The sequence below is a fragment of the Zootoca vivipara genome, chromosome 6 (assembly GCF_963506605.1).
Source record: "Zootoca vivipara chromosome 6, rZooViv1.1, whole genome shotgun sequence".
NCBI lineage: Eukaryota > Metazoa > Chordata > Lepidosauria > Squamata > Lacertidae > Zootoca > Zootoca vivipara.
In genome coordinates, this window is record NC_083281.1 from 87,855,762 (window position 1) to 87,883,380 (window position 27,619).

At 47.9% G+C, this 27,619-nt stretch overlaps 2 protein-coding genes across 2 annotated transcripts; both read right to left on the minus strand.

Annotated features, from left to right (window-relative positions):
* Nucleotides 1–1,382: 1,382 nt before the first annotated feature.
* On the minus strand, nt 1,383–10,992 carry LOC118087068 (proproteinase E). Its single transcript, XM_035119367.2, has 8 exons — nt 10,872–10,992; nt 9,455–9,540; nt 8,472–8,569; nt 7,147–7,281; nt 5,295–5,431; nt 4,644–4,786; nt 3,775–3,927; nt 1,383–1,467 (listed from the first exon to the last, which is right to left on the minus strand). Exons 1-8 carry the CDS (start codon nt 10,909–10,911, stop codon nt 1,447–1,449), a joined length of 813 nt encoding a protein of 270 aa, XP_034975258.2. The 5' UTR covers nt 10,912–10,992; the 3' UTR covers nt 1,383–1,446.
* A 5,856-nt stretch (nt 10,993–16,848) lies between these two features.
* Nucleotides 16,849–27,117, minus strand: LOC118087066 (proproteinase E). The gene is made up of 8 exons (XM_060276273.1): nt 27,029–27,117; nt 26,242–26,327; nt 24,593–24,690; nt 23,345–23,479; nt 22,635–22,771; nt 20,958–21,100; nt 18,744–18,896; nt 16,849–16,943 (listed from the first exon to the last, which is right to left on the minus strand). Exons 1-8 carry the CDS (start codon nt 27,066–27,068, stop codon nt 16,926–16,928), a joined length of 810 nt encoding a protein of 269 aa, XP_060132256.1. The 5' UTR covers nt 27,069–27,117; the 3' UTR covers nt 16,849–16,925.
* Between the last annotated feature and the right edge of the window lie 502 nt (nt 27,118–27,619).

A 27,619-nucleotide genomic window follows, 5' to 3' on the forward strand; every position in this document is an offset into this window, starting at 1 on the left:
GAGCTGGGACAGAGCGAGGGGAGATCACCCTGTCGCAGGGATTCGAACGCCAACCTTCCAATCAGCAAGCCCAAGAGACTCAGTGGTTTAGAACAGTGTTTCTCAACCAGTGTGCCTCCAGATGTTTTGGGACTACAACTCCCATCATCCCTAGCTAGCAAGACCAGTGGTCAGGAATGATGGGAGTTGTAGTCCCAAAATATCTGGAGGCACACTGGTTGAGAAACACTGGTTTAGACCACAGCGCCACCCACATCCCCAGTGGTCAGTGTAGAAGTTCTTGGTTCATGTAGTGGTTTAAACAATTAGGAAGAAGACGTGGGAAAGGGGAGTAGAGGGGAGGGGGGAATGGCGAGTGGGGTGTGTGTGTGTGTATTTTTGAATCAGGTTAGCCAGATGGATTCGTATGCTGTTGGCGGGTGCTTGTTGTCTTGTTCGACTGTGTAGAGTGGTACCTTGGTTCTGAAACTTCATCCGTTCCGGAAGTCTGTTTCAAAACCAAAGCGTTCCCAAACCAAGGCAGGCTTTCCCATAGAAAGTAATGCAAAACGGATTAATCCATTCCAGACTTTTAAAAACAACCCCCAAAACAGCCATTTAACATGAATTTTACTATCTAACGAGACCATTCATACATAAAATGAAAGCAATAACCAATGTGCTGTACTATAAAATAAATAAGGCAGTATTCTAGATGATAAAAATTAAAATTATTTTTTCTATCTGCACTGATGATAGTCATTTCTGCAGTCACACAATCAATCAATCAATCAATCAATCAATCAGTAGCTGAACTGGGTTCCACACTGTCACAGAAACAAATGAACCGAAAAAGCCTCAAAAACAAAAATGTAAAATAAACAGCAAAAACAAAAGGGCCAAACTTAATCCATTCCGGAAGTCCGTTTGACTTCTGAAATGTTCAGAAACCAAGGCGCAGCTTCTGATTGCTGCAGGCGCCCTAGAAGCAATAGTCAACAACTGCGTTGGATGTTTGGCTTCCGAAAAATATTCGAAAACCAGAACACTTACTTCTGGCTTTTTGGTGTTTGAGAACCAAGGTACCACTGTATGTGATGAAGGGGAACCAAACCAAGGTGAAGGTGTCTTCTTCTATTTGTCCCCATGTCAGTTTCAGTTTATCGGTTAGTTTTTCTAACAGGGCTATCAGGTAAAGGCACCGAGGTCCGGTTTTTTGCCTACCGTGAAATGCGGTGTTCGCACCACCAAACGTTGCAGTTTGCAGGCGTTTGGGGCCGTTTTCGAGTGAATCGGACGACGTCAGAATTTTGGCGAAAACAGTGACCCCATGGGAAGTTTGAGTTGTGTGTTTTGCATTTGACAGAAGACGCCAAAATAAACAAACGAAACCACCAGTGAGATATCTCTCAGCTGTTTTTTTTATTCTGGGACTAAGAGGGGTCCCACAAAAGGCAGGTCAGGTCATCATGAATGGTTAGTGATGGTCTGGAAGAAAAAAGGAAGAGTATTTTAGATATAACTCCTGATCTAGGATGAGAGGCTGGGTATGAATGATAGCATCAAATTACAGGCTAGGGGAATTCAACGGCGCAGCTTGTCAAAGGACAAGTGTTCTGTAAAAGACCCTCCGTGGAGTTGGATAATCGGCCCGGGAGCAAGGGATCTGAAGGGCTGACTTCCTCTGAATTGGCCCGTTCAGCTGCTAAGGCCATTGCTAAGTGTAGGGTCTGTTGAACCCTTGCTTGAAACCAAACCAGTTTATTGTCATGGGTTATGTATGCAGCTTGCTGGCAGGGCCCTTAACACAGGCCTGCAGCAAGGTTCCTTCTAGTCCAAGGGCAGAAGGGAAATGGAGGCCATGTGACACACCTCCATCACTAAGAACAAGTGCCTGGGCTTGCTCTCCCCTCCTCATCCCTCCTCATCCCTTTTCCTTTTGTGTGGTTTCATTTGGACTGTGAGCCTGAGAGCAGAGATGATCTCATCCCTGATAACATACCCTCCAACATTTCTCTGATGAAAATAGGGGTGTCCTTTTAAATAATAATAATATTTATACTCTGTCCATCTCAGTTTTCGAGCATCTCGAAAGCCAAACGTTTTGGTTTCCAAACACCGAAAACCCGGAAGTAATTGCTTCCGTTTTCGAACGCGGCTCAGAAGTTGAACGGCTTCCACTTTTCAATTTTTTCAATTTTTTGCAACTGAAGTTGCAGCCAGCCCTTTGCGCCTCGGTTTTCGAACGTTTCGGAAGACGAATGGCCTTCCGGAACGGACTACAATCGAGAACCGAGGTACCACTGTATATAAAAACATAATAAAATGTTAAACATTTTTAAACGCCCCTATATCGGACTGCCTTCAGACAGCTCAGGGGTCGGATAACGCCATACCCTCCAACATTTCACAGATGAAAATATGGGTTCCCTGAGGGAAAGCGAGACATTCCGGGATCAAATCAAAAACCAGGACGGCTTCTGTAAATCCGGGACTGCCCCTGGAAAATAGGGACACTTGGAGATTTGAATAAAAACTATTTTAGTAAGAATAATGATTCAACCATCACTTGCAATGGTTAGGGGCTTCCTGGGGCATCGACTAAAACACCCTCCAGTCACCTCCCAGCTCTTACTCCCAAGTAAACATTTGAATGGAAGAGCCTTAGCTCAGGAGCAGAGCATCTGCTTGGCATGCAGAAGGCTCCAGGTACAGCTGGGAAGAATTTCCTGCCTGAACCTGCAGGTCAGTGCAGACAATACTGAGCTGAATGGACCATTGGTCTGACTCTGTATAGGGCAGCTTCATACATGTTCCTATTCTTGCAGTCCCTCCCATCCCTGCAATTCTATTCTAGGAAGACCTTGGCCCCAAAGAAGGCCTTGCTTGGATAATCCTTGCTCTATAAGACGCACCTGACCATAAGACGCACCTAGTTTTTAGAGGAGGAAAACAAGAAAAAAAATATTCTGGGATTACACAGCTCCCGCTGTGCCTGCTTTACACCCGTGTAAGCGGCTCCTGCCTAGCTTTGCCTTACCTTCCAAGTCCCGGACTGCAGAATCCGGGACCGGCAGCCGTGTGACACCGGAAGTTGCGCCGACGTAACTTCCGGTGTTGCTTTGCCCTTCTATGGGCACCAAAAATGGCCGCCAGCGGCTTCGAAAGTCGCTTCTACGCATGTCAGGAAGTGCGTCAACGCAACGTCCGGTGTCGCTCTGCCCATCTATGGGCACCAAAAATGGCCGCCGCCGTCATGCGTAGATGCGACTTTTGAAGCCGGCAGCGGCCATTTTGGGTGCCCATAGAAGGGCAAATCAGAAAGGAAAATAATGGCCGCCGGCAGGAGAAAATAACGGAGAAAAACGGGAGATGAAGTGATACGGAGGGACCACCGGGAAAAGGTAAGTAAAAACGGGGGGTTTCCCGGGGAAAACGGGGTACTTGGCAGCTATGGCTTTGTTGCTTTAAAGTGAGCCGCGAAGTAGGGAAGTGGAGCCCTCCTTCGCGGCTCACTTTAAAGCCCTCAAGGGATGCCACTGCCGTCCAGTGCCTTCGCTTTATAAGACGCACAGACATCTCCCCTTTTTAAGAGGGAAAGAGTGCATCTTATGGAGCGAAAAATACGGTACTTGCGTGTGGACGCTGTTCTGATTTCACATCCAGGGGTTTGGGAGGAAAAGAAAGCTTTGGAAAGGGGGTTCTCCCAAATTATTTTCCATTGTCACCCCGCCGTGCTGAAATGCGCTTCCAAGCGTGGGAGCCCCTGGGTGGGTCTCCTTCGCAACCGCTTACTTCCTGGATCCAGGTCTCGAAATCGGAGACGCGGGTGAAGACGGTGGGTTTCTTCAGGGCGTTGCACCCCAAGGCGGAAACAAAGCTGGCGATGCCATGGACCTCCCATCTCCCGTCAGCAGCCTTGCAGTTCAGGGGGCCGCCGGAGTCGCCCTGGAAAAGGCAGCAAAAAACTGGGGGTGGGCTAGATGACCGTTGGGGGGTCCCTCCACAACTCTGCGATTGGAAATAAGCTGTACGATGAAAGCGCTGGAGGAGGAGATTCTGCTCAGGATGCGGCCCCCGTCAGCTACTACCCTGAACTGAAGTCCCACCCCCAGATATACAGTTCCCAGAGTTTCCCAGGAAGAATGACTGATTGTTAAACTTCTCTGGGAATTGTAGCTCTGTGAGGGGAATGGGGTGGGGTCGGAGTCTTCTAACACCGCTTGGCGCTCCTTAACAAACTTTACCATTTGTTTTTTACCTTCTTTTGAATATTTTGACAAGAGTTTGGACATGGTTTTAACCTTGTATTACGCACGACATTGGCTTCCTAGCTGCAATTTAGCTACTCCGCTTCCAGTCTTCTCTTGCTCCCTGTCTTGTCCTCTCGACCCCGTGAGGCTGAGAGGGAGTGTCTGGCCCCCAAGGTCACCCAGTGAGAGCTTCCTGGCTAGATGGGGCGGGGGAGGATTTGAACCCGGGTCTCTCCCAGGTCTCAGTCTGATGCTCCAACCACTATGCTACACAGGCTCTCGGCAGCCACATCTGGAGGGCTGGACCAGCCTGGATGCCACAGCACATCTGCTAGTGCTGAAGGAACCTTTTCAAGATTCTTGTTTCTCCGCTTTCCAAGGGCCAAACTCCCATTTCTTCCCCGGACATACGTTGCAACCGGCGCGGATGTCCCCTCCGGCGCAGATCATGTTTTGTCGGATGACGCCTCCCCACCAGTCCTTCTGGTTGCAGTGTTCGTTGTCCACCACTGGAAGAATGGCCTGCTGGAGTTTGGATGGAAGAGGGCCATTTGCTGAGAAGGAAGGTACAGTACAATTGGTCAGGGTGGATAAAAATCAATGATTTTTAAAAATAAAAAAAAGTATCGGTACTAAACAATGAAACCAAAAGGAGGAGGAGAGGGAAGTCAAGTAAAATTTACTTATGATGTTATTTTTTTTCCTGTTGTTTATCTTTTATTGTTATATTTTATTCTTTTATGTTTTTTTGGAAAATTAATAAATTGTTATTAAAAATAAAAATAAAAAGCTCACTATTACCAAAAAAGAAAAAGAAAGAAAAACAGGTTCTCTGCCCTTGAGCCTGTCCCCCTAAACCAAAATCCCATTGCACTCTGTATAGGAGCGCCACCGGCCTCCCCGAGGACACGGAGCTTGTTTATAAGCGTGCACCCTAGAATTGTTGGAAGGGACCACCAAGGGTCATCTATTCCAACCCTCTTGCGATGCAGAAATCACAGCTCAAGAATCCCCATCAGATGGCCACCCAGGCCCCCTTCAGATAAGGGCGGAACCACTTACTGTACAGCCGTCCCCAGCCGCTGATGTAACAGGGGTAATCATTAGGCAACACTTCCCCTGCGGGGGGGAGGCACCCCAGCTGCACCGTGTTGCTCAGCTCGGCGGCGCGGGACAGCTTCATCAGGGCGATGTCGTTGCTGGACAGAGTGGACGGAGGCAAGCAGGAGAGAGAGAGTGTGTGTTAAGAGGGTGCTCTCTGGGTAGTGCAACCCAGGCCGGTCCATACGGGCAAATGTGGTTCTGCCCCCCCCCCCCAGTTTCAGTTCCTCCAAACCCACTGCCCTGACTTCTGACATCTGAGTCAAGGAATGCCCCTGCCTCTCCTCCACCTCCTGAGTACAGTGGTTCTCAAAGTGAATCCATTCTGGAAGTCCGTCCCAAACCAAAGCGTTCCAGAACCAAGGCACGCTTTCCCATAGAACAGGCTTCCTCAAACTCGGCCCTCCAGATGTTTTGAGACTACAATTCCCATCATCCCTGACCACTGGTCTTGCTAGCTAGGAATCATGGGAGTTGTAGGCCAAAAACATCTGGAGGGCCGAGTGTGAGGAAGCCTGCCATAGAAAGTAATGCAAAACCGATTAATCCGTTAAAGATTTTTTAAAAAACAACCCCCAAAACAGCCATTTAACGTGAATTTTACTATCTAACGAGGCCATTCATACATAAAATGAAAGCAATAATCAATGTGCTGTACTGTATTGTAGATGATGAAAATTAAAATTCTTATTTTTTCTTACCTGCACTGATGATAGTCACTGTTTGGAAGGGGGGCTTTTATCCATTTCCACAGTCACACAATCAATCAATCAATCAATCAATCAATCTGTAGCTGAACTGGGTGCTACACAGTCGCAAAAACAAATGAACCGAAAAAGCCCAAAAAACAAAAACGCAAAAGAAATAGCAAAAACAAAAGGGCCAAACTTAATCCGTTCCAGAAGTCCGTTTGACTTCCGAAATGTTTGAAAACCAAAGTACAGCTTCTGATTGTTGCAGGCACCCCGGAAACAAGAGTCGACAGCCGCATTGGACGTTCGGCTTCCGAAAAACATTCGAAAACCCGAACACTTATTTCTGGGGTTTTGGTGTTTGGGAACAAAGCATTTGAGTACCAAGACATTTGAGTACCAAGACGTTTGAGAAGCAAGGTACTACTGTATACTCCAAAAGGAGGAGGGGGAGGAGGAGGGAGGAGGATAGGGAGAAAAATATAACTGAGTTGGCTCTGCTTGTCATTGACTCTGGCGCCATCTGCTGGTCGGCTCCCTGGCTTCTAACCCACCAGTCCCAAGGGTCTGGCCCTGAAGCTTCAGCTGGCCCAGAATGCTGGTGCCGGATTGTAGGTGGGTTTATTTATTTATTTTATTAAATTCATGCACCGTTTGATTTTTTTTTTTAAGCAGATTTTTCCCCCTAAACAGTTAAAAAAAAACAATCATCACCATCATCATTAATTCAATTTATATAGTGTCATTTATCAGAAGATCCCAGGGCGGTGTATATCAAAAACATATTGTAAAAAAGCAGTGATAAAAACATAATAAAGCCATAATAAAAAGCATATGGACAGATAGCCTAATAATAAAATAGTCATCATAATAACAGTCCTCTCCCTCCCAGCTTCTCAGGCCGTAGATTATTTAAAGCCATAAGCCTGGGTAAAGAGGAATGGACCAGACTGCCTCCACCCCGAAGATGGAGCCAGTTTTTAATGTTTGAAGTTTCATTCTGTTTTTAGTGTTCTGTTGGGAGCCGCCCAGAGTGGCTGGGGAAGCCCAGCCAGATGGGCAGGGTATAAATAATAAAATTATTATTATAATAATATTATAAAGGGCCACAGCTCGCTTACCCGCAGGCGGCACAGATGGAGAACCATTTGGGGTGCACAAAGATGTCACCAGAGTTCACAGGAATGCGCTGCTCGGTGCCTTCTTCTGCATCCATGTCATATTCACCTACCACAACTTGATACGTCCGGGATTTGCTGCGAGAGTGTAGGAGAAACACAGAGGTCATCATAGACTCATAGATTTGTAGGGTTGGAAGGGTCATCGTCTGGACCAAACACCACCATCTCCACAATGCAGGAAACATAGCTAGCAGACAGCCATCCAAACTCTGCTTGCAGCTAGCGAAGGAGAGGCCACCACCTCTTGAGGGAGACTGTTTCGCTGTCGAACAGCTCTCCCCATCAGAACGGTCTTCCTAAGATTTAGTCGGAAATCCCTTTCTTGCAATCTGAATCCATTGGTTCGGGTCCTATCCTCTGGAGCAGCAAGACGCAAGCTTGCTCTGTGTTTTCCATGTGGCAACCCTTCGGATACAGTGGTACCTCGGCTTACGAACACTTCGGGTTACAGACTCCGCTTACCCAGAAGTACAGTGGTACCTCGGGTTGCGGACCCGATCCATTCCGGGGTGCCGTTCACACCCCGAAAAGTCCGCAACCCAAGCGGCCCTTTCACGCATGCGCGAAAGCGCGATAGAGCGCTTCTACGCATGTGCGAAGCGCACAGGACGCTTCTGCGCATGCGCACGTGGCGAAACCTGGAAGTAAACGCTTCCAGGTCCGCCACGTTCGTATCACGAAAAAACGCAACCAGCAGCAGACACAACATGAGGTATGACTGTACCGGTAGTACCTCGGGTTAAGAACTGTACCTCAGGATGAGAACAGAAATTCCGCGGTGGCAGCACAGCGGCAGTGGGAGGCCCCATTAAGAACGGTTGCAGGTTAAGAACAGACCTCCAGAATGAATTAAGTTCGTAACCAGAGGTACCACTGTATTTGAAAGTGGCTTTCATATCCCCTCTCCGTCTCCTCTTACCCAGTCTAAAACATACCCAACTCCAGACCCTTCTTGGTTTCCCGAACCTCCATCATCCTGGTCGCTCTTCCCTGCACACCTTCCAGCTTCTCCATACCCTCCCTAAACTGTGGGGCACCCAGAACTGGACACAGGACTTCAGGTGGGGACTGACCAAGTCATTACGGGTCATGACCATCCCATGTCACCTGCATCCCTGATGGAAACCGATAGAATACGAGATGGACTGGTTCACCTGTCTGAAAGGCAACCAGCTCCTTCTGCCTGTAAACTAACACACACACACACACACACACACACACACACACACCAGTGCCCACCCCTTACCGCCCGCGAGAGAGCTTACGAGATGCAGTGGGCGGCAGTCATGACCCAGTTGGGGGCAATGAGGGTGCCCCCGCAGGTGTGACGGAATTCGCCATCCTTCTCGTACTGGAGAGAGATCTGTGGGGAGGCAAGAGAGGCGGCGGGGAAGAGATTGAGACACCATCATAAACACAGATCTGTGAAGGGGATCAGAATATACAGTGACAGCGATCAGGTTGCAGGGGGGGGGGGCAACCTTTCTTACTGTTATAAGAAAAAAATGCTGCTTTTCCCTTATGGGGTATCCAAGAGCCCGTATAGAGTCCTTGAGTGGGTTCCCTATCGGTAGGAGAAAATAACAAAACAAAAGATGCTGTGCAGGAAGCAAACAACTGCCTTGTGATGGATTAAAGTCCCACCATATCCATTTTGCCTCTCTGCCTTTTTGTCCTGCAGATCTGCGTTGTCCCTTGTTCTAAGGTACTTGCACCCACCCCCATTTTCTGTTTAGCTTTTGTTTTATTTTTGTTCTGTTATAAGAAGAAGAAAAAAACCCTGCTCCTTTTCCCTGATGGGGTACCCAAGAGCCCATATAGAGTCCTGATGTATGTTCACTATTGGAAGGAGAAAATAACAGAGGCCAACCAGAGAATATTGAGAAATGGAGACGTCCTAAGGGAAAGTGGGACATTCCGGGATCAAATTAGAAACCGGGACAGCTCCTGTAAATCTGGAGCTGTCCCTGGAAAATAGGGACATTTGGAGAATCGGCCTTGGCCTTGGCCATGACCCCGCAGGCTATTACTTCCAATGGGTATACTCTTGAGTAGGATGAGCATTGGATTGGAGCCAGTGAGTTTTTTATGCTATTGGATGCAAAAGGTTTGACGACATTCCTCTAATTAAGTGGTATATCAGTCGTGTTGTTGTTGTTGATGTTGTTGTTGCTGCTGGGTTTATTTTATTTTAAAAAACGGATCTAAATGTGGCACAAGATAATAGAAGGAGAAGCAGCTTCCTTACCTGCCAAGGCCAGCTGTAAGGGATAGCATCTTCACCATTCACCACCCTGGCATTGGGGGTGTAGACAGGTGTTCCACAACTGGAGGCTGTGGGGAGAAGTCAGTGGTGGCTGAGAGTTGTGGGGGGAAGGAAGGAAGGAAGGAAGGAAGGAAGGAAGGAAGGAAGGAAGGAAATCATAGAACTGTAGGATTGGAAGGGACCCCAACTGTCATCTTGTCCAACCCCCTGCAATGCAGCCGTCACAACTAATAATATACAAACAAAACAAAATAAAAAAAATCCTTCCAGTAGCACCTTAGTTGCGTACATGAATACCTTTCTCAGTTCCTTCGGAATATCTGCATCAATGATGCCTAAGAGAAAGGCTTCCGGTCTTTGCCAAGGTTTCAGGTTCGATCCCCGTATGGGACAGCTGCGTATTCCTGCATTGCAGGGGGTTGGACTAGATGACCCACAGGGTCCCTTCCCACTCTACACATTCTACGACTCTGTGATTCTAGGCTGTCGGTCCAGCCAGCTGGCAGGAAGGTAGCCTAGAGCATCTTGTCCTTTGCATCAAGCTGCAAAGTATCTTGGGCTAAGTCGTGGCCATGTGGAGTCAGGCGTAGGGCAATTATGGGCGTTCGTGTTTTGAAAACAGGATGCTGCAAAGGCTGTCCCTGTTTTGGTTTGGGAAGTGTTGGTGAGAGAAGGAGTCCCTCTTGCACGATTAGAGGCAGGGTGGGGCAAATGGTTCGCTCTCACACATTGCATGAGCAGGACGAGAGGAAGAGAGAGAGATTAAGACCGACGGCAAGAAGTTGTTTCCATACATGCTGAATGTTGGACAATTCAGGAGAGATAAAAGAAAGTCCTTTGCACACCACATAGTTAACCTATGGAACTCCCTGCCACAGGAGGCAGCAATGGTCACTAACCTAGATGGCTTTGTAAGGCAAATTCGTGGACTTATCTGACAAATTCGTGCTCCACCGTCACGGAGGCAGCGACGCTTCTGAATCCCGGTTGCTGGAAACTGCAGCAGGAGGGGGAGAGTGGCTCTTGTGCTCCAGCAATCCTACTTGTGGGTTTGCAAAAGAGTGGCATCTGGTTGGCCAATGTGAGAATAGGATGCTGGACTAGATGGGCCGCTGGCCAGACCCAGCCTAGCTCTTTTTTTCTGGGGGTACGCAGGGGTACGCATACCCCTAAACATTTGTGAATCAAAGTTTGGCCTCATTGAGGGGCAGTATTTCAATATGAGTAGGAAAATGAGAGTGCCCCTAAACATTTATTTTTTTATAGAAAAAAAGCTCCTCTTGCTGGTTTATGTTAGACAGAGAGAGAGAGAGAGAGAGAGAGGGAGAGAGGCAGAGAGGCAGAGAGGCAGAGAGGCAGAGAGGCAGAGAGGCAGAGAGGCAGAGAGATAGATTCTTACCACCAGCTACCAACAGAACCGGTATCAACAGCATGAGCATCTTGACTGGGGGTTGCTCACAGTTGTGGCAAAAATTTTAATACCCCTCCTTATCAGCAGCGGGAAGTTCGGGTGCCCCACACAGGTGTTGAAGTCTCCTGTTGCCCAGCAGCCAAGGCCATTTGGTCAGACGTCAGTCTGAAGCTGGGCAGGTGCCAGGCAATGAAAGGGAAAAAATCTGCCCGCTCTTGGGGCTGGGAATCGTAGAATTGTAGAGTTGGAAGGGACCCCGAGGGCCATCTAGTCAGCGTCCCTGCAGTGAAGCAGGCCTTTTGTGTGGTGACCCCCTACTCCTTGGAATCTCTTCCTGACAGAAATTGAGAGACAGTGTGGTGTAGTGGTAAGGGTTGGACTAGGAGAGACCAGGGTTCAAATCCTTACTTGGCCATGAAACTCACTGGGTGACCTGGCAAATTGGGTGGAGGAGAACTATGTCTGCTGTCTTGAGCTCCCTGGGCGATAGAAGCTGGGATATAGACATGATAAATATGCAATGCTTTTTTCTTTAAAAACGTGTTTAGGGATACTCTCAGTTTGACTCAAGAATAACACCAATTTATAGTTCAAACGGGAAAAATAAATACAGCAAATGGACAAAAGTACAGTGGTACCTCGGTTTAAGAACGGCCCTGTTTACGAACTATTCGGTTTACGAACTCCGCAAAATAGTGTCCTGCTTTGTGAACTTTACCTCGGTCTAAGAACGGAATTCGGACGGTGGAAGGGCACTGGCAGCGGGAGGCTTATTAGGGAAAGCGTGGCTCGGTTTAAGAATGGATTTGGTTTAAGAATGGACTTCCGGAATGGATTAAGTTCATAAAACGAGGTACAAAGATTCACAAAATGTTTAGGGGTATGCGCACCCCTGAGTACCCCCAGAAAAAAAGCACTGCAAATATGTAATAAAGACATTTAAAGCAGTAATTTGGGAATTAGACAAGCCCGTTTGTACTGAAACCTCCCTCTTCCAGCAAGACTTTTAAGAGTTGCTTCTGGTTGGTTTTAAAAAAAGAGAGACTATCTTATTTTGGCAATGCAACTTTAGGGGAAAAAGTGAGAAGATTTCTGCTCCGCTACAACCTTGGCATTCTGGGGCTGAAATTAAGCCCCCAATGGCAGGAGCGTGGGAATCCAAGATCCGCTTTCTCCTTCTGTCGTAAGAGCTGGAAAAAGTAAAAATGATTTTTCCACAAAGGTGAAAGGCCCTTGAGAAGGAGAACAGGTGTTTGGGGCAGCTGGAATCTGTTAACAATTAACCCTTGTTCAAAAAGAGACATTTTTTGCAAAAGGCGGCACCAACCCCACTGCCATGTTCTCAAGCAGCTGATAAAAGCCAGGTGAAGGCCAAGGCTGAATGTAAGACCTTAATTGATGGCCTGCTGGCTGCAGGCTGTGGAAAATGATGTGCAGATAATTCTCGCCCTCTCTCACTTTGGAAACTCTTCTAACCCGGGTGGGAAATGAGCATACTGGTGCTAAAGGCATTGAGTCATAAAATTTATTCCTGCGTTGCAGGGGGTTGGACTAGATGTCCTTTGGGGGGTCCCTCCCAACTCTACAGTTCTATTATCCTAAATCATTCATGGGAGTGTGCCCTGTGCTGTGTCTTCGAAAGGCCCAGGGTCAGCTGCATGTATTTTTTTTTTTTAAAAAAATGGTTTTTATTGCTTTTACAAAATAAATCTCACATTTGACACAATAAAACTTCAAATTCAAACAAGATTCTTTTGAATCTTCCCCTCCGTGGGTCCTTGATATATCTAAATCAACTGCATATCATAATTTCTCCACGTTAAAGTGCTCCAACCAAAGTCTCTGTAACATTGCAGGAGTTGTTGAAAGCCTGCCAAAAGAGCTCAAGTGATTAGTGTTCTTTTAAGAACAGCTTCTATTTGTCCCATTCCCTATTGAAGTTTCGATCCTCCTGATTTCTGATTTTCCCTGTCTGTCTCACCATCTCTGCATATTCTAATATTTTCATCTGCCAGCCCGCTTTTGTCGCCACCTTCTCCTTTTTCCACCGCAGGACAAGCAGCGTCTTCTCAAATCTTTTGGTATATCTGCCCGTAGAATTCCTGAGAGAAAGGCTTCTGGTCTTTTAACAAATGTTATTTTAAGCATTTTATTTAATTCACTATCTATCGTTTCCCATAATTCCTTTATCGTTTTACAATTACCAGACCTTTAGAAGGCATCTCAAGGCAGCCCTGTTTAGGGAAGCTTTTAATGTTTGATGAATTTCTGTATTTTAATATTTTGTTGGAAGCCGCCCAGAGTGGCTGGGGGAACCCAGCCAGAAGGGCGGGGTAAAAATAATAAATTATTATTATTATTCCACCACATATGATCAAAGGTGTCCTCTTTTTCCTTACATTTCCGACAACCATTCGAATTGGTCCTATACATTTTCGCTAACCTACTGGGTGGTAATGGGACGCGGGTGGCACTGTGGTCTAAACCACAGAGCCTTGGGCTTGCCGATCGGAAGGTCAGCAGTTCGAATCCCTGCAACGGAGTGAGCTCCTGTTGCTCGGGCCCTGCTGCTGCCAACCTAGCAGTTTGAAAGCACGTCAAAGTGCAAGTAGATAAATAGGTACTGCTCTGGCGGGAAGGTAAACGGTGTTTCTATGCACTGCTCTGGTTTGCTAGAAGCGGCTTAGTCATGCTGGCCACATGACCTGGAAGCTGTCTGTGGACAAACGCCGGCTCCCTCAGCATATAGAGTGAGATGAGCGTTGCAACCCCAGAGTCGTCCGTGACTGGACCTAATGGCCAGGGGTCCCTTTACCTTTACTTTCAAGTTGCTTAAACGTCATTCTAAACTGTATATATTAATATTGCTAAAGTGTAACCTTTCCCATGTCATTACTTATTGTATCTCTGTATTCCTCTTATGTAATCATTAGATGTTCTTGTTTCTTTACCAAGTATCAAACCCTGTGTATTAATCTATCTTATATCTTTGCATTCACCCAAGTTTCCCCATGTTAAAGATCCTTGCAGGATCCTGTGTTTTCCCCACGCTTTGACAGTTTACCACAGCGCCCTCTAGCTTGTCTAATAATGATGACCCCAATACACAACTCAGTGAAGAAAAAAGTTATTCAACACAGGTGTCCTGTGAACAAATAAAATGTATGCATACTCATTATTAGGACCATCACCCCAATTGTCCTGCTAAGGTCCCCACATCAAAAACCTATCAAACCTTTGTACTCACCTGATTGCCCTCCTCCCAACCTGTCTCCCGCCTTTTTCTTGTGACTGTGTAACATGGGGAGAAAAATATTATAAAAGTTGGAAGCTCCCTTTGTTCTGAGTTCTTCTTCACTCCATCTTGCTGCGTGAGGGGAACCGCTGTTGCAACAGCTTTTTGTTTCTTTGTTTCTTTGTTAATAAATTTTGCCTTGCTTTTGACAGCCCTGGCTTGGTCTCTGTCTTTTTGCAAGTGGTAAGCGGCAGTAATTGCGCTTGCTTGCCGGGATCCCCGGACTCTCCCTGGGTCAGGATCCGATTCACTGGGTTCATAGGGACCCCCCAAAATTTACAACACCCCCCCCCCCAAAGTCCAAACAATGGCTATCATCAGTCCAGGTAAGGAAATAAAAATAATTTTATTATCATCTACAAATCTGTCTTATTTATTTTATAGTTGTTGTTGTTGTTGTTGTTGTTTAATCGTTTAGTTGTGTCCGACTCTTTGTGACCCCATGGACCATAGCACGCCAGGCACTCCTGTCTTCCACTGCCTCCCGCAGTCTGGTCAAACTCATGTTTGTAGCTTCGAGAACACTGTCCAACCATCTCGTCCTCTGTCGTCCCCTTCTCCTAGTGCCCTCCATCTTTCCCAACATCAAGGTCTTTTCCAAGGATTCTTCTCTTCTCATGAGGTGGCCAAAGTACATTATTTTACAAAGTACATTATTTTATAGTACAGTACATTGATTATTGCTTTCATTTTATGTATGAATGGTCTCGTTAGATAGTAAAATTCATGTTAATTCATGTTTGGGGGTTGTTTTTAAAAGTCTGGAATGGATTAATCCGTTTTGCATTACTTTTTATGGGAAAGCGCACCTTGGTTTTGGAACGCTTTGGTTTTGGAACGGACTTCCGGAACAGACTAAGTTTGAGAACCAAGGTACCACTGTATACATTTTTTTTTCTCCTGCCAATTATAGAAGTACCTGAGAATGGCCATTTATCATCTGCCATAACCCCTGCCCCAACCAGGCATCCTCCTCCTTGGGCAACGCTAGGGACAGGTCCAAACCATACATTTAAAGCACATTCTGCACACATTTTAAAGGTAAAGGACCCCTGGGCGGTTAAGTCCAGTCAAAGGCAACTATGGGGTTGTGGTGCTCATCTTGCTTTCAGGCCAAGGGAGCTGGCATTTGTCCACAGACAGCTTTCCGGGTCATGTGGCCAGCATGAGTAAACCATTTCTGGCACAATGGGACACCGTGATGGAAACCAGAGTGCACAGAAATGCCGTTTATCTTCCTGCCGCAGCCATACCTATTTATCTACTCGCAGTGGCGTGCTTTCAAACTGCTAGGTTGGCAGGAGCTGGGACAAAGCAACAGGAGCTCACCCCGTCGCGGGGATTCGAAATGCTGACCTTCTGATCGGCAAGCCCAAGAGGCTCAGTGGTTTAGACCACAGCGCCACCTGCATCCCATTTAAAGCACACCTTCAGAGCACACCCACCGCCTCAAATATTGGGAATTATAGTTTGTTAAGGGTGCTGGGAATTGTAGCTCGGTGCAGGGGTAGACGCAGTTCCTGCGACTCTTCGGGAGAAGTTACGTGTTTTCGGGCGGGCAAGTGAGGGCTGGCAGAGGGCACATTGGGGCTGGTGGTGCCCTCCCTTGTCCTGATGGACCCCCCTCTGCCTCAGTGACTGTCAGACATTTTCCCAGCTGAAGGGAAGGACAGTAAGAACAGCAGAGAGGGTAACTGGTGTTAGTTTGCCTCCAATAGAGACACTTTATGCCACTCGAGTCAGGAAGAGAGCAGAGAGAATTGCTGTAGACCCTTCACATCCTGGTCATCACCTGTTTGATTTACTCCCATCCGGACGTCGGTACAGGACTCTATATACAAAAACGTCGAGGCACAGGAATAGCTTTTTTCCTTGTGCCATCAAATTGTTGAATCTGTAGTTGTGGGCGGAAGGGAGGCCAGTTGGTGTTATGGGGTCTTTTCGCTTCTGCTGTTGTATTGTGAGGGGAATAGTGTTTGTATGAGGTATGTTTTTTCTTTACATTGCAATGTAGTCGAAGCAAAATTCCAAGTATGGTTGTTACTTGGCCAATAAATTATTCTATTCTATTCTATTCTATTCTATTCTAAGATGCGCCTGACCCCCCACATTCCCCACTCCTTGTGCAGAAGACGTGGGTGGACTTTGGGCTTTCAAAATCCAGCAGCATCTTGTAATACAGTGGAACCTCGGTTTATGAACACCTCGGTTTATGAATTTTCGGTTTATGAACACCGCGGACCCATCTGGAACGTATTAATTCATTTTCCATTACTTTCAATGGGAAAGTTCGCTTCAGTTTATGAACAGACTTCCGGAACCAATTGTGTTCATAAACCGAGGTACCACTGTATACCAAACTTTGCCCCCCTCCCCCCTCCCTGCCTCTCGCGTTCCCTTCTAAGCCATTGTTGCGGCAGCACCCAGTGTCAGCGAAGCAGTCGTGCACCCCTAAATCCTTCTCTGCTGAAGGTGACTGGGCTGGAAGCTGAATCGTCTTTCAAGGTGGCTTGAGACTAGCTCAGGAGATTGCAGGAAAGCTCTGCTCCAGTGCGTCACCCCAACCTCCCCCAGAATTTGCTGCCCGAAGCAGCTTGCCTTGCCTAACAGTAGGGCTGGCCCAGAGAAGCAACAAAGGTGAGAGAAAGAGAGAGAGAGGTGGTAGGCAGGTGACTGTGCATTTTTAAATTTTTATTCCGAAGAGTCCAGCAAGGAAGGGGTTCGGCTGCAGTCGCTGCTGCTTGACGTTAATGGCTGGAAATGGTCTGCAAGAAAAAAAGAGAGAGAGTTGCGTTGTTAGGAAATGTGCCAGGGCAGCAAGGAGCTGCAGAGATCTTTGGGCAGATCCATGCCATATGCTTAAACTATATTTCACAGGATTATTGGGGTGGGGGACCCTGTGCTTTAAGTGTATGGTGGTTGGCCACTGTGAGGACCAGATACAGGACTCTATTGGCCATTGGCTTATTAGGGAAACTGCTCACAACGGGAGATGTGAGAAAAGGTCTCCCATCAGCAAGAGGGAGCAGGAAGCTCTCTGGGACGGGGTCCGTGGGCCTTGTCCTCCCATAGGCAAGAAGCAGGACCTACCTCTTCTTCCTCTTTTCATCATTAATTAATTGTTATTAATTTTCAATTGCAAAAATCCAATATGCGCCAAATTATATTAACACCAAATAACGATGCCAATTCAAATGCAAATCCATTACATAGCCAATTATAAATTTTGCATGGCTTCCCACATGCTGTACTTCAGGGTCTGTTTCCCCTTTAATTCTGCCTCCAGATTATTGCTCAAACCAAATACAACCCATTCTTGATAAAAAAAATACCAAACAAAACCCTTGTACCACAGCTACAATGATTCTCTTCGATTCGCATCAACACATATAGTAATTTGGCTCCGCGACCAGGGAGAAAAATCGGTGGAAGAAGATTGGAAGAATTTTAAAGTTTATTTGAAGAAGAAAAATATTGTAATTAATTAATAAGAAAAGGACTTGGAGGTATATATAATGCTGTAGTGCAAGACCGGGTTTAGTGGTAAAGAAAAATAGGTAATTGAAGATAATAGTTTTGTTAAGAATTAAGAAATAAGCATAACCTATATAAGGTTAAAATGATTATGAAGTAGAAATTGCTAAAAAGGATAAGCAGTGAATCGCAGTAAGGAGGATCCGAGGAAGTCGCAGTACAATGATTTGATAAGAGGTTAAGAATATGAAATTATGTATGTTTCGTTTTGTTGTTGTTGTTTTTCTTTTTTGTTTCTGGTTGTTGTTATTTGTAGTGTTTTGTTTTTACTAGATGTTTTTTTTAAAATAAAAAATAAAACTTTTTTTTGAAAAAACAAAACACATATAGTAATTTGTAAATTCGCAAACGAAGTTCTCATTTCTTCTTCCGGTGAGAGGTTTTCATTTCCTTTATCAAATAATTATTATTCCTGCTCTCCTTTGTTGACTTGGAGTTGACTCTGGAGAGGTCTCCATCTTTGCTCTCAACTCTTCTGATGCAGCTGTAAAATTCCACCTTGGAGTCACCCAACGCCATGGCGTACCCAGGATCAAAACTAGGGGGGGGAAGGGGAGGGGCCAAGGCACGGAAGGGGAGGGGCCACAAAGTGGGCGGGAACGGTGAACTCGCGCTCCGCCGGGCTGTGCCCCTCCCTAGAAGCAGGGCTGGTGGGCGGAGGCGGAGCCCAGCCCAGCGGAGCGCGAGTTCAGCGTTCCCGCCCGCCGCGCCGCGCTCTCTGGTTCCCCGCCGCGCTTGGCCTTGCCAGAGGGCGCGACGGGGAGCTGGAGGGAGGGCGCAGCGCGGCGGGCGGGAACGGCGAACTCGCGCTCCGCCGGGCTGTGCTCCGCCTCTGCCCACCAGCCCTGCTTCTAGAGTAGGGCAGCTGCCCTAACTTGCCGCATGGTGGGTACGCCCTTGCCCAACGCCCAGCCAAAGCCCTGGCAGGCCTCCACGTTCTCCCCTCCACGTCCAGCCCAAGCAATGAATTATAATTATTCCGTAAAAGAACAATCTGGTGCTCTGCCAGAGCCCCGGCTTGCAGGACCTACCTCTTCAATCCAGCTGTTGAAAGCAGAGACGCGGGTGAAGACGGTGGGCTTCTTCAAGGTGTTGCACCCCCAGGCAGAGACAAAGCTGGTCACCCCATGGACGTACCACTTCCCGTCAGCAGCCCGGCAGTTGAGGGGGCCTCCGGAGTCACCCTGAAATAATAGGCGTGGTGTGAAAAGGGTCTCAAAAGCGGCTCCCCGTTCAAATGATGACATTGTACCCATGTTGTTAATTTCCCTGGTAATTCCTTAAAACCTTGTAATTTATACTCTCCTCCCTCTTGTTTTAATAAATTTCCATAAGTTGCCCACCCTTCTATCATATTCTTTTCCTTTACCACTACAGCTTCCAACAGTGAGAGACAAAATGGTGTTTTTGCCTCTAATAAATTATTGTATTTCTCCCACGCTCTATACAATTTTTTCCTATACGATTTGTAAATCCTTTATGACCTGTCGCCTTTCATACCATGAATAGACATGCCAACCAAAAATATTGTCATGAGCTTCCAAGCCGAGAATACGTGAATTCTCTAATGTCAAGCATTCCTTCAACCAGCAAAGACAGGTTGCCTCATAGTAAAGTCTCATATCCGGCAGGGAAAAACCTCCTCTTCTTTTGCATCTATCAATATTTGATATTTTATTCTCCATTTGGAAATGTTAAAATGATTGTAAAATTAGTGAAATGTATAAATCTGAAAGGCATAAATAATTTTCATTTTTATATTTTTAAAGAAAGCTGTACCGCCGGCAATAAAAGGCGAGGTGTGTAACTCTGCAATAGGGTAGATCATTAGTACTTGTACAGTATCTATTAAATTCATATACCACCCACAAGCTGAAGATTGCAAAATGAATAACGCAAAATGAATCAATCATTCCCTGTAGAAACGAGTCTTGGGTGCAATTGCTGCCCTGCAGGGGGTTGGACTAGATGACCCTTGAACTTGATGGTCCCTTCCAACTCTACAATGCTAGAGTTCAAAAGTAAATCAGACCTTTGTTGCTCCGCCCACCTTTGCCTCTGGCCACACCCACCAATGGCACATGGCACCCACTGGAGGTTGCCCAGAAGGGAATGTGCCCCCCCCCCCGGTTGAGATGGGGTTCCCTGCTCCTGGTTCAAAGTGCCGCAAGACCCTTAGCTGCGTTCTCGTGCAAAAGACTGGCTTTGCGTCCCTACCGCACATTGCAAAGCACACAGCTCACCCCGCAAAAGGATCTTGGGAACCGTAGTTTCCCCACTTGAGGAGCTGCAATTCCCAGCAGCCTTAAATACAGTTCCCTGCATTCTTTTGGGGAAATGATGTGCCTTTAAATATACAGCGTGCCCGTTTCGTAATGGCAGGGCCTTTCTCCCCCTCCTCCCATTATATTTTATTAAGTTTCAACATTTTTAACACATGCAGTCAAAACACAATTTTGTCTTTTCTCTAATTTTTGTCGACTTACCACCCCGTTCTCCATGAACTTGTTGTTTTACCCCTTCTGCTGCACCCTATCTTCTATCTATCAAATCAGAACAACGATACTATAATCTAATTCCTTCTGTTGCTCGTAGCTCAAATCCTGCTCACGAGTTCATCGTACCATAATATTATAGTATAATATACTATGTCAGGCATGTCCAGCTCACAAGAGACTGCGATCTACTCCCACCATAAAAAAAACTGGCAGTGATCTACCCATTGGATTGACCAAAGTTGTTCAGGTTTTTGAGGGGGAGGAAGGCCCAAAGTTGTTGAGCTTTATTGTTATTATTATTTGGGGGGCAATCGATCAGGATCACGCAATCGACCAGGGTTGACCAAGGACACCCCACAATCGCAATTGACCGGTGGACATGCCTCTGCTATATAATATAGTATAATATGTTATAATGTTTCCTTAAACAATCTGAAAAAGGCATCCTCCTATGGAAATTATTTCCCTCCTTGGGAACGCTAGTGGCTCAATGGCTGCTAACCAGAAGGGTGGTGGTTCGAGCCACCCAGATACAGCCGTGGGCAGGATTCCTGCATGGCAGGGGGTTGGACTAGAGGACCGTTGAGGGTCCCTTCCAACTCTACAATGCTACGGTTCTACCACTGGCCCTTTCTGCCTTCCACTGTCTTGCCCTCAGGATAGCTGGAGATGGGGCCCCATCGCTGAGCATCCTCTGGGCCAACAGCACCGCAGGTCCCTTATCCAGTGTCTTTGCAGTTTACTGACATTGCAGCCGGAACGGATGTCTCCCCCGGCGCAGACCATCGTCTCCTTCACAGTGTAGCTCCACCAGTCCGGCTGGCTGCAGTGGGCGTAGTCCACTGACGGGAGAAGGGCTTGCTGAAGGATGGAGGGGAGAGGCCCGCCAGCTGTAAGAGAAGGGAAGGGAGAATGGCAAGCCAAGTTAATGGACTATGCTGAAATGGCAAAATTCTCTGGAAAGCTCACGAACCAAGAGGACAAGAACTTTGAAAAAGAATGGGGGGGGGGAGTTACAATGTACTTAGAAGGCCACTGTAAGCAAATGAAAACCTTAGCAGGAATTTAATATCACTTGTCAGGTAAAAAAAAAAGGCTATAGATAATTCAGATGGATGAAATAAATGTGGATAGTGAACGGAAATTGCAGCTGTAAACGTTAACATAAAGACCCACGGAAGGGGTGAGGGGAAGTCTGGAGATTCAGAGAATCTCTGCATATGGATGTGTAATGGTTTTGTTATGAATTTTGTATTCGTAAAATCAAATAAAAAATATTTCAGAGGGGAAAAGAAGGGAAGGGGATTTGTAGCTCAAGCCTTAGAGCACCTGCTTGGCATGCAGAAGTCCCAGGTTCAAACTCCCGCTAGCATCTCCGGGTAGGGCTGGGGGAAAGTCTTCACCGGCCGAACTCCTGAAGAAGCTGCTGCCAGTCAGTGCAGGGAATACTGATGGGCCGATATAAGGCAGCTGATTTTGCTCCTATCCCAAGTGGGCCTCTCAATGCCAGGAGGACTAGAAGCTTCTTTTATTTTTAGCAGGATGCGGTGGTAGAGCTTTGCACGCGAAAGGTCCCAGGTTCTGTCCCCGCTAGCATCTCCCGGAAGAACTCGGAAGCGACTCCTTGGCCTCAAAGCCTGGAGAGCCTTTGCTGCCTGTCAGTGCAGACAGTACTAGGGTAGGTGGACCAATGGTCTGGCTCGGTAGAAGGCACCTTGCTTTGCTTCTGTTGAGCCCACCAACAAAACAACGAGGACTAGGATATTGCTTTGAATTTAGCAGGAGGCTAAAGGTCAGACCTGTGCACGCACAAGGTCACAGGTTCAGTTCCCAGACGGAACTGGGAAAGGCCGGAATCCTGAAGAGCCACAGTGGCCGGCCAGTGCATTGATTTATTTCTGCATTTATTTAAAGCATTTGTGCCCCACTCTTCAAACGAAAAGGCTCCCAGAGCGGACTGCATATGATCAATTAAAACAAGGTGCCCAAAGGCTTGCAATCCAAAATCAGAAGAAGAACAGCACGACACACGAGGAGAAAGGCACAGGGAGGGAAGAGGAAAAATCAAAACCCAGGGGACTGATGCTGACTCTGCCCCTCCCCGCCCGCTGTGCTTGGGACCTTGGTCCCACCTTCCCTGCTCCCCAAGTAAAGAAAGCCAGCGGTGGCATAGTGGTTAGAGTGTCAGACTAGGACCTGGGAGGGACCCAGGTTCAAATCCCCCCCCCAGCTGGCCACCCACATGAAGCTCACTGGGCATCCTTGGAAGCCAGTTTTCTGCCTCTCAGCCTAACCTACCTCGCAGGGTTGTTGTGGGAATAAAACAGGGAGTTGGAGTACCACATGCGCCCCCCCCCGGAGTTCCTCAGAGGACCAAAAAAAGTGGGAGAGAAATGCAACAAATAAATAAATCGGATCACGTACTGTAGAGGCGCCCCCAGCCGCTGATGTAGCAGGGGGATCCATTGGGGAGAAGGTCTCCCGGGGGCGGGATGCACCCCAACTGCACTTTGTCGTTGAGCTCTGCTCTGCGAGAAAGCTTCAGCAAGGCGATGTCATCTCTGAAAGAGGAGGAGGAGGTTTTGTGTTGGAAATGCAAAGGGAAGGAGGGTACCGTTTGCCATATGGGATGGACATGTCCTCGGCTAAAGGCTTTCTGGGAAATGATATATAATGAATTAAAGGAAATGATGAAATGATTTAAAAAGTACCTTCCTTCTCTTTGCATTTCCAACACAAATTCGAACTTGTTTTGTACATTTTAGCCATTTTAGGAGCCCTGACTATTAGGTCCAGTCGTGGGCGACTCTGGGGTTGCGGCGCTCATCTCGTTTTACTGGCCGAGGGAGCCGGCGTACAGCTTCCGGGTTATGTGGCCAGCATGACTAAGCCACCTCTGGCGAACCAGAACTTCGTGCTCTTGAACTGCTAGGTTGGCAGGAGCTGGGACCGAACAACGGGAGCTCACTCCGTCACGGGGATTCGAACCGCCGACCTTCTGAACGGCAAGCTCTGTGGTTTAACCCACAGCGCCAACCGCATCCCTATTTTAGCCATTTTACTTGGTGTTAAATACCAACAGTATATCATTTTCATATACGAAAAAAGATAAATGCCATTCTCCTTCCGCTTACCCACAAGCCACACAGTTGCCGTTCCAGCCGGGGTGCACATAGATGTCCCCCGAGTTGATCGGGATGTGCTGTTCCGAGCCTTCCTCTTTGCTCTGGTCGTACTCACCCAGAACCACCTTGTATTTGAGGGATGCTCTGAGAAGAGAGAGGCGCGTTAAAAACCCTCTGGCTTTTGTGTGGCTGGAATGGAGCTCACTGTAGGAACTCCCTGCCTATTGAAGATCAAGCAGGCGCCTTTGCCGTACTCTTTTCAGCGCCTGCCAAAAACCCTCTGGTTTAGACAAGCCCTTTTGGAAATTCAGTGTGAGTCTTAATCTGATTTTAAGTCTTATTTTTTAAACCCTTTCTGATGCTTTTTAAATTATTGCTATTCATACTTTGTAAGCCATTTTGAGGCATTTTATACAATGGAATTTTATGAAGTACAGAGGTACCTTGGTTCTCAAACTTAATCCATTCTGAAAGTGTTCAAAAGCCAAGGCGCACTTTCCCATAGAAAGTAATACAAAACAGATTAATCTGTTCCAGACTTTTAAAAACAACCCCTAAAACAGCCATTTAACATGATTTTTTACCATCTAACGAGACCATTGATCCATAAAATGAAAGCAATAATCAATGTACTGTACTATAAAATAAATAAGACAGTATTGTAGATGATAAAAATGAAAATTAAAAAACAAAAACGTCAAACTTAATCCATTCCGAAAGTCCGTTTGACTTCCAAAATGTTTGAAAAACAAGGCGCAGCTTCTGATTGGTGCAGGCGCCCCGGAAACAATAGCCAACCCCCACATTGGACGTTTGGCTTCCGAAAAACCGTTTGAAAACCGGAACACTTCCTCCCGGGTTTTCGGCATTTGGGAACCAAGGCGTTTGAGAACCAAGGTACCACTGTAAATCTTCCAGCATAGCTCAGTTGGTTACAGCATGGCGCTGATAACACCATTGCAAGGGGATGGACTCGATTATCCTTCCCACCTTACAGCTCTAAAGTTTTAAGAAATATATCTGCTCTTTTACCCACTTTCCCCTCCGACGCTGCCCCCTGCTGTCATGCGACTCTCGGGTGATTGCCCGTGTGATCTCAAGGTGCCAAGGTATGAGTCAAATCCATTACTCTGCCCGCTAGGTCCTCCTAGTAGTCCATGTGGCCCTTCGGATATTGCCCACATGGCCCCCGGGTTCCCACCCCCATTTCATGGGTGTGCTCAGTGCTTAGCACGCCTCGAGGGAGACCGCACTTACGAGATGCAGTGTCCGGCAGTCATGACCCAGTTGGCATCGATGAGGGTCCCCCCGCAGGTGTGGTAGAACTGTCCGCCTCTTTCGTATTGCAGGGAGACCTGTAGAAGACAGCGTAGATCAGGGGTCAGCAAACCTTGTGGGGGGCCGGACTATATTGCGGGGGGTGAGGATGAAAGAATTCCTATGCTCCACAAATAACCCAGAGATGCATCCTATATAATAAAGTGCAAGTGTCTCTGCGTCCAGTCCCTGTGTCCGTGGGATTGCGCTACTGCGCATGTGCCCCACGGACAGCCGTTGGGACTTGGAGCGCAGAGACACTTTGGAGAGGGGAGCTTGGTGCCCACCCGGCCCGGCAGGGAGACGAGCCAGGCTGAGGCGGCGAGGCGGGCACGTGGACCGCCTCCGGCCGGCCGGCCACTCACCTACAATCCCCTCACAGCCAGAGCGGTCGCCTCGAGCTCTGGGCTCCTTCCTCCTCCTCCTCCAGCAGCAGCAGCAGCAGGAGCGCGACCCCTCTGAGAGGGACAATGGCGGGACCCCCTCCTCCCACCTCCCGGCAGCTCTGGCCGCCCCTCGCGGCTCCTCACGGGCATGCCTCGCCCTCATGCGGCGGAGGCTATGGCGATGCTCCGCTCCTCACCACTGACCACCCCGGCGCCCCCCTCAGCTCAACGCCCACCACCTCGGCCCGGGCCGCCCTCCTCAGCCACCTCAGCCGGTGTGTCCCTGCTCGGCCCCACTCACCATCCCTCCAGCCTTCTCAGGCAGAACCGGGATTGACGCGCCCCGTCACCACCCGTTATTTTAACGGGCTTCATGATACTAGTTTTAAATTAAAGGGCACATTCTACTCATGTAAAAGCACACTGATTCCCCGACAGCCCCCCTGGCCCATGGGCTTTAGGTTGCCTACCCCTGGCTTAAATTATGGAAGAGCTGAGATCTGGCCAGGCTGGCAGGTTTTCTGCTTTGCTCCCCACTTGAAAGGACTTTCCTGATGCTTTCCTGTTCCGCTCCTCAAGAACAGGGGCAGCTGTCCAGTTGTCACTGAACTGCATCCCCCAGCAGCCCCAGCCAGTGGCGTAGCATGGGTTACCAGTGCCCGTAACAGGGCTAGTGCTGTGCTTGGGTGGGGGCATGTGCCAGAGGGGCACCGCTGAGTCCACTCGGAGGGTGAACTGAGTCTCCCTGCAACAGGGATGATGTGAGTTGTAGTTCAGCCATATCTGGTTGGCCAAAGGCTCCCCACACCTCCTCAAGAGGTCTGGGACAGTGGGCGATTCCAGACTGTCGGTGTGTGTGATAGTAGTTAAGAAGGTTGGACGAGGACTTCAGAGCCCCAGATTCAAATCTCCACTTGGCCATGAAGGTCATTGGGGTGACCTTGGGTCAATCGCTTTCTCTCTCAGCCTGGCCTACCTCACCAGATGGTTGGGCGGATAACAATGGGAAGAAACTTTGAACTTTATGCGGATGTGACCACAGCTAAAAAGAAAAGTCTCCCGACCCATTAGTTGTTCCTCGTAGGGGAGTTTTCCCAGTGCGCCCCCCCCCCATTGCTCCAGTCAGCCTTCCGCTTTCCCAGCTCTAGAACACTTAGATGAGATTACACTACTAGGCAATGCTCCCCCCATGCTGGTACTTACTTGCCAGGGCCAGCTGTATGGCACAGCATCCTCGCCGTTCACCACTCTCCCCGTGGGGGCATAAGAAGGTTGTCCGCAGGTATAGACTGACGAGAGAGAGGAAGGCAGTTTGTGTTGGGGGTCATTGATGGAGATGATATTACCCAATTCCTCCTGCAGATTTCACTTTCTCTGTGATTGCCCTCCAACATTTCTCCGATGAAAATAGGGATATCCTATTCTATAATAATTTTCCTATTTATACCCGCCCATCTGACTGGGTTGCCCCAGCTACCTTGGGCGGCATCTAACATATATAAAAACATGATGAAACATTAAACTTTTTTTAAAAAAACCACCTTCCCTATATGGGGCTACCATCAGATGGCTTGGGGGTCGGATAACTCCATATCCTCCGACATTTCTCTGATGAAAATAGGGACAGGGAAAGCGGGACATTCCGGGATCGTGTCAGAAACCCTGGAAAACAGGGGCACTTGGAGGGTCTGAAGCAGGGTGGCTCCAGAATGGGCCTCAAATACCCCAGGCGCTGACTTTGCCAAGCCCCTGGAATCAAGGCCGAAGCAGACGCGTTTGCCCACATTTCTGCTCTCAAAGCAAACAGGGGAAATCTGCATTATACTGCTACATTATACCCTACTGCTCTCAAGACCACAGTCCACCAAGCAAAATAAGGGGCGGGGCGGGGGGGAGAGGCCCAGTATGGAAAATGACTACAGCCATGGTGGTGGTCTCAGGTGAATTGAGGAGGTGGGCTACTAGGTTGCATGCCGGGTGTGGCCTTTACCCTCAGCTGCCAACAGGAATGGGACGAGGAACCTCCACATTGTGGCACGACCAACCGACCGACCGTCTGGGAGAGCTAGAATAAGCAGCAGAGTCTTTAAATACCTCTCACCCCGTTTCCAAGTGGGCTGGTTCCTAGCCATTGCAGGAGCCCCCAAGGGCACTTTTCAGCCTTGGACCTACATGGCACCTGGTTCGTATCTCTTTTCCCAGCGCAGAGGGACATTAAGGTGGCAGAGCGGTGAGAGCAGGAGCAGGTAAAGGCAGCTGTCTGGAGTGGGGAAGGTCCCAGGCCCAACACCCAGTATCTCCAAGGACAGCTGCCAACGGAAACTGTGCAAAGATGCTGCCAGCCAGGGTGGACAACATTGAAGCAGTTGGTCCAAGGGTCTGGCTTGAGATAAGGCAGGTTCCTATGTTCCTATGTTTCTATTCTATTCCCTTGCGGGAACAACGGAATTTATCTTTATTCAGATCTGAGCATGAGACTCTTAATCTCAGGGTTGTGGGTTCAAGTCCCATTTTGGGTGAAAGATTCCCGCATTCCCGGGGGTTGGACTTGATGATCTTCGTGGTGCCTTCCAACTCTACA